This window comes from Akebia trifoliata, chromosome 14, assembly GCF_017979445.1.
Source record: "Akebia trifoliata isolate Shusen 1 chromosome 14, ASM1797944v1, whole genome shotgun sequence".
NCBI lineage: Eukaryota > Viridiplantae > Streptophyta > Magnoliopsida > Ranunculales > Lardizabalaceae > Akebia > Akebia trifoliata.
Window position 1 is genome coordinate 1,866,852 of NC_141388.1, and position 12,275 is coordinate 1,879,126.

General features: G+C 35.3%; 1 protein-coding gene across 2 annotated transcripts; it reads right to left on the bottom strand.

The window, feature by feature from the left end:
- Positions 1-4,354: 4,354 nt before the first annotated feature.
- On the bottom strand, positions 4,355-7,689 carry LOC147385396 (Sterile alpha motif (SAM) domain-containing protein). Of its 2 annotated transcripts, none has more exons than XM_086423768.1 (2): positions 7,406-7,689; positions 4,355-5,552 (listed from the first exon to the last, which is right to left on the bottom strand). In XM_086423768.1, exon 2 carries the CDS (start codon positions 5,542-5,544, stop codon positions 4,660-4,662), a length of 885 nt encoding a protein of 294 aa, XP_086279894.1. In that variant the 5' UTR covers positions 5,545-5,552; positions 7,406-7,689; the 3' UTR covers positions 4,355-4,659. The 2 variants fall into 2 exon arrangements, with proteins under 2 accessions (XP_086279894.1, XP_086279893.1); XM_086423767.1 differs by having other exon boundaries at positions 7,381-7,688.
- Between the last annotated feature and the right edge of the window lie 4,586 nt (positions 7,690-12,275).

The window sequence follows — 12,275 nt, forward strand, 5'->3', positions numbered from 1 at the left end:
AGAAGGTGATTGAGAAACCAGTTCTCATGTTACATTTTGATATCTTATATTGTCACGCCAAATTTCTTATAGCACACCAAAAAATCAAATTAATACGGTGCCCATAGTGCGGCTAACCAATCTCCAAATGAACTATTTGGTTTGGGTCTATACTCAAGTGAGAAAAAAGCTCTGAAGGGACTTTCAAGTGGGAAAGTCTCTTCTAACCATGGTCTTAAATCTCGTCTGAGTTGTCTCAGTATCGTTCACCAATGTGATGAGTTGACAAGTCGTCTCAAAGACATGGTTTGTTATAATTCGAAAGCATTTTTTAAAATCTCATCCGAGACGACTCAAATTAATCGAATATCTCATCCGAGATGACTTGGTCTTGTTCATGGACGAGACGAGACATCAAAACAAGTTTTAAAACCATGCTTCTAGCTCTAAAATTTTGATACCCACATTGACAGCATAGATCTGACCTCAAATTTTTGGGATAAGACTTCGATGATGAAGATAAGGACTATAGTTTTCTAGAAAAATATAACCACATAAAACTGAGTTGGAAACAAAATTCCTTAATTGTAGCTAAGCCACAAACGTAAGAGATTTCTCATCTATTCAATGCTCAATGCATGCCTAGAAAAGGACTAGGGGCTTTTATTAGTTAATTAGATAAGGTTGAAGAGAGGGAGAGTGCCACTTGACCTCTCAAACAACCCAACAAATTAACAAGATGAAGTATACCCCACATTTGTTGACTCATAGAAGAGCCAACACTTCCACAACATTGGCTTTTTCACCTTGGCATGATCTTGGCCTTCATGTCTCCAAAGCAATATGTTAGTGATGTTGACATTGGTGTTGTTTAAATTTGAGAAGGAAATTTATTCTCCCTTTTTCCTATGTTTCCAAGAAAACACAATTCACTTCCAAAAGTTATAAACATATATGGATAAAAGGCACAATATTATAAATTACTATTTCCCAAAAGAAGATCATCTAAGAAACAGTTCTACCGTCACATTTTAATAATTATATTGCCACACCAATTTTTTTTTTTTTTTTGATAAATATAACTTGTATTAATTAAAAGAAGATAGGGAGGCTGAGATAGCCCCCAAACAACAGGAAAGGATAACCAACAAAGCGAAGAAAAAAGAAAGCAAAAAACACAAAACCAACGGGGGGCTAAGCGCCACACATGATTTCCCAATTAAAAACAAAATCTTCGAAGCTAACTCCTTCGAAATCTTTCTTCAACTTGGACCAAAGAAAGAGTAATCCCAAAATCTCTAAGATCACTGAATGAGACGAGCTCTCCTTGCCTTGGAAAACTCTGTTGTTGCGCTCTCTCCAAAGGCCCCAAGTGATAGCAAACAGAAGGATATCCAACAATATGGTGTTTGAGGTGCAGATATCCATTATTTTTTAATGGCTACACAGGCACACCTCCTTTCCCATTTTTCTTCAATTTCGGTAGAACTCTCTTCGCAACATGACACGTGGTATTTTGTATTTATTTCACACCCCTACTTTTTCATTAATATTTGGTATACCTCTTTGGAGACGGCATGTGTAATCCAAGGAAGAGGGTTCTACCGAAACTTTGAAACGCTTCAAAGTTTTTTCCTACAATGTTTCATGACCAATTTCTGCCAAAACATTCCGAAATGACACAAAATTTTAAACTATGATTAAATAGTAGGAGACTAGAAATGAAAAGAGCTTTCTCGCATTTGATCTCCATATATTTAACTTCCATATTTTGGGATTTTTATTTTTTATTTTGCACAAAAGGACTTTTGGTTCAAAAAAGAAAATCCAAATGGGCCTTAGGGATTTTTTGAAGATGATAGAGAATCTAAGAGTGACATGTCATCTAATCAAGGCCTTATTATCTCTAATAACTCAATAAATCAACAATCAAAGAAACAAAGGTGAATCATTACCCACAATTTTAATACATCGAAAGAATGAGCTTTCCTTATTTATGGGATGTTTTTGGCCTTCATACCTCAAGTTGTGGTGCTGGCATGGGCTTTCACCCTACATTTTCTGATTAAATGAACCAACACTTTCACAGCATGAACCCATAAAGAAGTGATGTTGACATGAGTGAACTTCTCCCTTCTCCCATGTTTCCAGGGTTACAATTTCACACCCAAAAGACACAAACATCATGGATAAGAGGTTCAATATTAGTAACTCTGCTATTTCTCAAAGAAGGTCATTGAAGAACCAGTTTTCATATCACATTTTGACATCTTATATTGACACACCAAATTTCTTATAGCATGCCAAACAATCAAATTATATACACTGCGTGAGGTGCAGATAACCATTCTCCGAAGTTCTTTGCGAGTGAAAGAGTGACCAAGGAAGCAATTGAAGGTTAGAAAAATCTCTTCGAGATCTAAACTTTCATAGCCACATGGATAGCATCGATTTCTCTTAATTTTTTTTTTTTTTTTTATACTAGTGTTAAAACATTTGTTGAAGGAACGTACGAGTTGAAGGTACTTAAAGAGTGAGAGGAGAGATGAATATATAAAAGAGATGCCTTTAGAAATAATTGAATGAAGGAACAAAGATTCGTTCAACCGAACCCTGCTCAAAACTAAAAAAAGTTCAACCAAAGCTTTGTGAGGCTCACAACATCTGAAAAAAAAATTGTGTAGCCTATAACAGAATTAGTCGCAATCTCAACAGAGATACAAGAGAAGAGCTCATCAAGCTCTAAAGAGGTTGGTCATGAGAGTTGGAGAGTGGTCGAGGAAGAAATCGAAGGTTGACTATTGTTGGATTGTCGTTGCAGCTGCTCCCTTCTAGGTTTGTTTTGGCTGTTGTTGAATTGCCATTGCCATTGCGATTGTTTTCAATCTTGGATTGTTCACGAACAATACTGAGATGACTCAGACAAGTCATCCAGTTATCTCGGATGAGGCAATCTTCCTTTCACAGATCTGTGAATGAAGAAGACGAAGAAGAACCAAAGACAATATTCATTCTTAATTACTTATCAAGATATTGATACCATATATCTGAAACAGGCAAAGACAAGTTATGACTAAGCCATGGTCAATAAGGACAGATCCTCTTAACAATGTTAAGTCAGTTTCAGCTTACTGCAATAGAGTCACATTTTAACAGGCTCATAGAATGAACCTTCTTCTAATTCAACAATTTGAATCAATCACAGAGCTTTCAGTTGCATAACTTCAGCTACGCACCTTTTGGTTGCTTATTATGTGAACATAACTCAAACACAATGGAATAACACATCAACTTGCAATTTTCATGGTATTTCACTAAGAGAGCTTATATTGTCAGACAAACTTTTTCTTTGTAACACATCATGCAATGAAAATACCAAATAAAGATATAGCATGCCATGAAAGGGGCTGCAAAACAAATGAAAAAGAGAGTAGCCCTGCTCCGATGGCAATCCAACGTAAGCCAATCTTCAATTTCTTCTTTGAGCACTCTCATAAACAGTCCCTTTTGAGTAGAAACACAAATCGAAGAATTACTTCAGAGGAGAAGAAGAAATGGAAACCGGTGCAGTAAAAAAAAAAAAAAATAGAATAGTTATCCATGCCCAGACATCATACATAATTTCATTTATGGTGTGTTACACAAAAAAGTTGGTATTACCAAAACCACTTTCCATATACCTATGAAAAATAGATAAATTTTAAGCAAGTTTACATGGGTAAAAATGATTAGCTCATACAAAAGTCATAAAAAAGGACAAAATTTTTTGAGACAACCTTACCTTCCAAGTAGTCAGTCTTATCTACGTACTACCTGCAATAAATAGAGTGAAAAAGGGGATTAATTGTATACCATAGAATTATTATCATTTTCATAAAAATGTTTAGGCTTTCAGTTGCTGCTTCAATTCAGCTACCGAATAATGAAAAGCAAACTAAAAAGCTCTTAGTTGATGCAGTATACCTCATATACCGGAGGGCAGACTGCATATGGAACTAAAGAGATCTAAATGGAATGAGAAGAGCCACCAGATTCTAATGATGCAATTGCATGAGATGCACACATAATCAGTTTATTCGTCTTGGATGGGTATGGATGATGTATCGAGACGTGCACAATGCGTAGCTGGAACCTCATATCGCACTCTTGACATGAAAGTGGATAGGAACCATAGATTTTTTCCTTCGTATCTCGATGAAAAGCATCTATGGTTCGCATGCACTTCCATGTCAAGAAGTGTGATATGAGGTTCCAGCATGAGGTCACTTCAGCATTATTCTTTTTCCAAATGGAAAGATTCATCAATAATATATCATATACAATTCACACTAGAGGAGCAATTTTAACAATCAGATTCAGAACTATAACTTGGCCAGCTGGAAAAAAAATGCTCATTGATTAAAACCACCCCACATTAGGGTGGTAAGATTGTCCAACCCATACAACATTTTTACTATGACACATATAAGAGGCAATTTCACCAACTGAATGTTCCAGACTAATAGATATTATTACTTCACATTTTGATTTCATACAAATATCTTTAACCATCGATCACCATTCAAAAATGCATGCAAGAGCAAGACCATAGAATTCACTACGAATGCCAAAACAGGGTGTTGTACATGTTATACAATGGTCCTAGGCATCAATCATGATTTTTCTCCATCTTTGGAGCACTCAGAATGATTTGAAACAATAAGGCTGGGAGAGACAATCAATTGCATGTATCAACTTTCTCCTGGGCCCAACAGCATCTGCACCCATATCTTTGAGCATGCTCATGCTCAGATTTAACAACTGAAACTTATTAATGTTCTTTTTCTGAAACATCTGTACAAACTGTCCCAGCCCTAATGACATGAGCCACCTGTTCAATCCACCAGCCTTTTCGAGCTTCTTCTCTAGGTTTGACGCTCGCATCCTTCGATTCTGCAACACACCCACATCGAGGCAGCTGATTGATTTGAGAAATAATGTGGGTCCCTGATAACAAGTAGGTGGAGCAAGAGTTGGTCTCTTGATAGCTTTCACAACTCCATACCCTGCAGCCGCTTTCGAGGGTCCATAGGCACCATGGACATGTTGAACATGAAGAAAATCTAAAGAAGGCGGTTGGAATGTCGATTCCCCAACTAACCGATTTGGACCTTCTGATGGAATTCTAAGAGCAGGATTGGGTAATTTCTTGGTGGGATTAGGTGCAGTAGCCAAAATTCTTTCATCAGTTCGAATGTCCTCTTTGGAAGCCAATGCAACAAATTTTTTCTGGTCATCACCAGTACCTTTCCGAGGACCTCTCTCATTCGGAAGCTTTGTTTGGCCCTTTAATGTCTTTTTAGACTTGGTTTGGTTTTGAAGTGTCTTTGGACCTTGGGGTGTCAGCCGTAAAGGCTCTAGTGGAGGGACCAGAATGGTTATTTTCTGTTTCTTTACTATCACCCAGTCATCGTCTTCATTCAGCCCCCCCTGGTTCCCAGAATTTGAAGACTCAACAAGGCCACTGAAAATATTATCTTCGTTTGCAGCTAAAGCTGCCAGCTGTCTACGCCTTGCTTTTACCATCTACAAAGCTGCTTAAAATTGAAATGAAACACAATGTAGCATAGTTATTTTTTAGAGCAAATTATAATTCCAGTGACCCAACAGTGAGATATCAACAATTTCAACAAGTTCCAGAAGAAACAGAATACAAACCGCTTCAATGCCAAAATCCTTATGTCGGCCATGGTAAGCTGGTAATTAATAAAGACAATACTAAAAGCCACGGTTTGTATTTTTGTTAAGTTAGTCACCAAGGCATTGGGGATATTAATTGGTGTAAAATCTATTAGCAACAAATATTCAATGGCCTGACATAAAAAATCAGAGTTTTTCCCCCTTAGCATGGAACTCATATTGCCATTAAAGACATAAAGAATGGCTTATCTGCCTTTCTAGTTCAATGGCACGCAAAACTATATATACCTTTTTTTTATAGGTGAAAAAAAACATCCTTAGAAAATGGGAGGATGACCAACCCAAAGGTACAAAGGATCTGTAAGCCAAAAAAACGAAGCCTTGGCCTATAAAACCTGATGGCTATTTTACATACCCAATCCTACCTGCCCAATAGATCCTCAAAAAACACTCGAAATTCCTTATAAATTTTGCACGAAAATATACTTCTCTAAAAACATTATATATAATTATCAACAGCTGAGCAACATTGGTGGATATATTAACAAAGATAAGATACCAATTTGAACAAGCTCATTTACTACCCCAAGCACCTAATGAATGGTAACAAACTACACTACACAAAATATGAAATCAAAAGATATCCACAAAATACTGACACTTCAAGTGAACAACTTTGTAAGGAGAATTTTGCTAGTGAACATAGTAACAATAGATATTTCTATTCCGGTTATAAAGGGTATCTCGAAGGCTCTAGCAATATAGTCACCAATTTAATTTAAAGTTCTTGTAACAAAATAGACAACAATTACGTTTGAATTTTGCGAATGAACATACCTGTAAACCAAAATGCACTATAAAGGGTATCTTAAGGGTGACTCTGGCAATATAATCAACAGTAAAAATTAAATTTGAATAACGCAAACAAAAATACCAGTAAACCAAAAGACGCCACAAATAGATACTACTAAACTGGTCAGAAAGGGTATACGAAAGGCTATTCTAGCAATTTAATCAAATAGTTTAATTTAAATTCAAGTTACAAAATTGATAAAAATACAATAACATAACTAGTAGGTGAAGGCAGGTTTTGAACACAGGTTGTGGTATCAACACTCGCAAACCTTACCAACTTAACAAGCAGGCACCTTTATAAAACCGATAATTATTACATTCGAGTATTGCAATGATAAAGGACATCTGAAAGGCTAATCTAGCAATATTATAATCTAAAGTTCAATTTAAATTTCCAATTACGAAAACGTAACATTACATTTGAATTTTGCAGACAAATATAGCTGTAAACCAAATCACGCTAACAAGTAACAATGAATAGTTCAAATCCAGTAATAAAGGACATCTCAATGGCTACTCTACCAATATAATCGAAAATTTAATTTAAATAAATTTCTAGTTACAAAATCCATAAAATTACATTTGAATTTTGCAAACAAACCAAATCGTGCTAACCATTGATATTTCGAATCAAGTGACAAAGGATATCTCAAAAGACGACTTTAGCAACAAAATTGGAAGTTTAATTTAAATTTCTAGTTACAAAATCGACAAAAATTACAACTGATTAGTGTTCACAAACCCATTGCAACTAATATTATTAAAGGAACAAATAACCATCGATTGAAACAGACATTAAAGACAAGCATAAACCCATCAAAATCAAATATTACAAGAGAGATGGAGAAGATAGTACAAATTAATTACCAAAGAAAATCCCAGACAAGCTTACAGTAAGCGAATTCTTCAGTCGTTGAAGGGTTCTCAAAAACCCTAATTACAATAAAAATTGGGGGCGGGGAGCTCTCATCGTCTTGAATCGCAGATCGCTCGAGGTTGCAGCTTCTTCTTTTGATGGGAAATGGTCTGAATTAGGACACGTGACGAGAGAAACAGAGCTATAAGAACTAAGTAGTTGAGAACTAGTGCTGGATCGGATCAGTGAAACGAGAGAGACGAGTTGATTCGGATTGGGCTCTGAAACCTGTCCACACCGATTCGATATCAATGGGAGAAAGAGTGCTGATATTCTAACTAAAAATTCTTCACTCTAGTCAATACTTTGCTGATGTATTATAGATATGGAATTATAGGTATATTTTCTTGGGATACACAAATGCACACCTTATATGAGGATTTGCACTTGTGTATCCCAAGAAAATGGATTTATAGTTCCATGTCTGTAACATGTCAACCGAGCATTGACTAAGTGAGGACTTTCTAGTTAGAAAATCATTATTCGTGGGAAATGGGAGCGACTATTTGCACACATCACAAATACTCTTACCTCTTAAGATGTGGAAAAATAAAATTTACACTTTTACCCTTTTTTAAAATTCTTAATGCACGTACACTAATATACTGAACAAAACATTGATTTCTTCTCTCTCTCTTTCTCTTTGTATTCATCTCTTTTTTTGTGAGAGATTGAATCAATGGAGATTAAGTTTTAAGATTTTTTTTTCAAGTTATCTTATTTATTTATTTTTTGCATTTAATTATCAAGGAAGTTAAAAAATTCACTATTAAAACATTCAAAATAATAATTTTAAATCGAATAACTCAAAGATTTTTTGACAAATTTTATTTAATAGATTTAGATCGAAGTTGTTTTAGCAAATTTGATAGGTACCTACTAAATATTACTAGACATTTTGATAGGTACCTTCCGAACAAAATTTTCTACTAAACATTACAAAATCAATTTCGTAGATATATTAAACATTACAAAACAAATTCGATAGGTACCTACTGAACATAATTTTCTAATGTAAAAGGATTCGACTCAATTAGAGGTGTTAGGGTACGAAAAATAAGTAAAATCAAAACTTAAAATCCTCATTAAAACTTGTCTAAATGCAAAAAAGAAAAAATGAAAGAGAGAAGAAGAACAACAACAAAAGATTGATTCGGTGGGTGGATGCATATAGAATAAACATTTAATTCATTTAGTAGTTCAACGGGTGTGTGTATAAAGAATCTCTTTTAATTAAGAGCGTGTGTTGATAATTTTTACTCTTTAGGTGTATATTGAGTGTACATAGAGTATTTTTGGTGTGTGCAAATAGTCCCACTCTTAAGAAAAATATCAAACTGGATTAATTGTAAGTGGACCTTGGTCCATTGAATCCACTTACAAGAAGATCATCATAAGAACTTCCACTTCAAATATCATCCTTACTATTATAATAAGAGAAGGTGGAGTAAGTGTGGTTGACACCAAAATTTGGAATCTCATAAATATCCCCACGTTTGCATTTAAACTTAATATAGTCAAAGTCATTTTCATAAAAAAAAAAAAAAATTACAATTGATTTGAACAAAAATGTCAAATTTTAAAGATTGGTGGACCTTAGGTGGGCTTAGAATGTGTCCGAGACTTGATAAAGGATTCGTGCATAAAGGGGTGAAAGGTTGAAAATATGGTTGGCTTAGGAGTCTTGTTACGAGTCTACGAGGCTTTTAGAGGTCTTTGGACATTTAATTTGAACAAAAATGTTAAATTTTAAAGATTTTGGCCCTTAGGTTTATTGACATTTTTTTTATATACAAAAATATGTATTTTTTAAACCTTTTTCCGAGTGGGGCCTGTTCAAATTAGGGTGTCTATAGACCTGATCTAAAAAACATGAAAAATCGGATTTTCGGATCAAAATCTTATATCCGATACAATTTCGGATCAGATTTGGATATACCCCAACCCATTTCGTAAAAATCTGATCGAAAAATATTTGTATTATTATTAATTTCATATAAATATTGTAGACACCCCAATTTGCACGAACCCATAGGAAAATCCAAATTTTCTCGAATTAATTTCGATTTAGAACTCAAGTTCTTCGACGTACCCACATTGCTATTTTGCATCATTTTCATGCATACATGCATCATCTCATATCATCGCATGCCCATACCTTGTCCCTAATCCACCTAAACCTATGCCCATCACCCAAACCCAAATCCAAATCCATATCCCAAACCCAAATCCAAGTCCATGTCCTAACCCAAAACCAAGTCCATCCTAAACCCAAATCCAAGTCCATGTCCTAACCCAAAACAAAGTCCATCCTAAGCCCAAATCCAAGTCCATATCCCAAACCCAAACCCAAGTCCACATCCCTAACCCAAAACCAAGTCCATCCTAAGTCCAAACCCAAGTCCATATCCAAACCCAACACCAAGTCCATACCCAAGCCCAACACCAAGTCCATTCTCTCAACCCCTTCACAAGATGACAGATGTTGATACCTCATAAGCCTCCAACATCCAATGCATCATCTAATTGGAGAGTCAACCTTTCTTTTGTGAAAACTCAAGAATGCGCTTCTCAAAAAGTTTAGTCAAACCAAAAAGGTTAGTTGGTCTTTGGTAATTATCTATAAAGGTGAGAGAACTTCCCATTATGCCCTCAAAAGGTGGAAATCTTCAAGTACATACCTGGAGTTCTCCCATTGGTCCATTTCAAAATTATACTTCTACCCTTGCTTTATTTGTTATTTACAAATGAACCAAGATCTACTTTTCACCTACCACTTCACCTTTACACATGTCATTATCCTATTCACCCTCCCAAATGTGCTTTTGTTTTTCCATTGGTCCATTTCAAAACTACACTTTCACCCTTGCTTTATGAGTTATTTACAAATAAACCAAGATCTACTTTTTACCTACCACTCCACCTTTACACATGTCATTCTCCTATTCACCCTCCCAAATATGCTTTTGTTTTCCCATTGGTCCATTTCAAAACTACACTTCCACCCTTGCTTTATGAGTTATTTACAAATAAACCAAGATCTACTTTTTACCTACCACTCCACCTTTACACATGTCACTCCCTCATTCATCCTCCCAAAAGTACTTTTGTTCTCTCACCTCTATTTATCAAAAAACCAAGGATCAAAGCATGCTTTTAGGGTTTCTTCACAAATGTCATCTTTACCCTCATACAAATGGAAAATCCAAAAGAAACAATCTAAATCTCATGTCCATTTTCTTTATTTTTAGGGTTGGACCACTTTATCCCCAAAAGTTCTCCAAAAACTCTATAAATACTCTCATTTTCTAAGAACAACTCATGCTCTCAAGCCCCCATCTCTCAACCTAAAACTCTACAAAAATTCCTACTCATTCTCTCATCTTCTAAACTTCAACTCAACCCTCAATCATCTCATTCATCTCTCAAGCCTACTCTTCAAGGTTCAAGTTCATTAAGGGACAAGGTGGGGATAAGATGTAGTTATTTATTTTAAAGCTTGCATCTTCTTATTCTAATCCTCTATTTTATTTTCTCTTTTAGAAATCCTTTAGGATGTAATGCATACCCTCTCCCATCCCCGGTAGATTGGACTAAGGTTCGATCGAAAGGATGGGGGTTGAAGCCCTTTTCATCCCAATCTCATGCATCATCTTGTACACAATGCACACACTCACTTATGCATGGCAATGATGAAGAAATGTGTCACCCTCTTGATGGGGTGAAACACTAAGTTTCTAGCCATGCATACATACATCATGGTTGTGACTTCAAGGGAACTCCATTATGGAGTCTCTCTAAGAGTTCAAACCAACATTCATTTCATAAATTTAATGTGATTATATGGGTCATTCTTTTCCATAGAATGTCCCTAATGTCACATTGAAATCAAAATCCCTTTTTTAGGGAACATTCCACTTAATGCACACACCACTCTTACCATACATTCTCATGCATTTTAATATTTGTTTTCTTGAGTTTTTTACAAAATAAAATGGCCAAGCAAGGTAACCACCTTTGGTGGAGAGGATGGGGTGCCTAACACCTTCCCCATCCTCTAACCGGACCTCCTTACCTAGATCTTAGGTAGACCGTGCCCTTTCCAACATATGAGAGTCACTACAATGCCATGAAAAAAATGATTTTCAAAAGAATCAATCCGGGTGCCCATTCACACCCATTTCAAAAAAGAATGGTGGCGACTCCAAACAATGTAGTATTGAAGTTCATTGTGAACATTTCATGTCTACAAATATATATAAATAAAACATTTTAGTCATTTTGGTTTCTCTCTATATGTTGTTGAAAAGTCGATTTTTAAAAAATTTGTATAATTTTATATTTTTTGAAAATTGATAATTTAAAAATAAGGCATGTGATCGGATTGAATCAATTTCAGATTAAGAATGTAATGAAACAGATCAGATTCGATTTGCATATTCATTAATCCGATCGGATTGGGTACATGTTCAAAAAAATTCGAATTAGTATTGAAGTAGTACTGATTCGACATCTAAACGATCTATTGCCATTCTTACCTCCCACACCCTAATACACACCATGTAAGCCATAATCTAAGGAATTAACATCTAAAATATCTCCTTTTAAAAAATTCCTTAGATTATGGCATATGTTGTGTGTATTGGGGTGTGAGAGGAGGGTTTCAATCCTCCATCCTGAGTGCATACAATCCAAACTCTTTTTATATTTGATTATTTAAATCAAAGTTGGCCAAAAATTATGAAGGATCAATCGTATACATGAAAATTTTAAAGAGTTGCTATTGCCACACCAACTTTTTCTAATGCCATCCGAAGATGTGCGCCAACCTTTAGTGGTTTACATT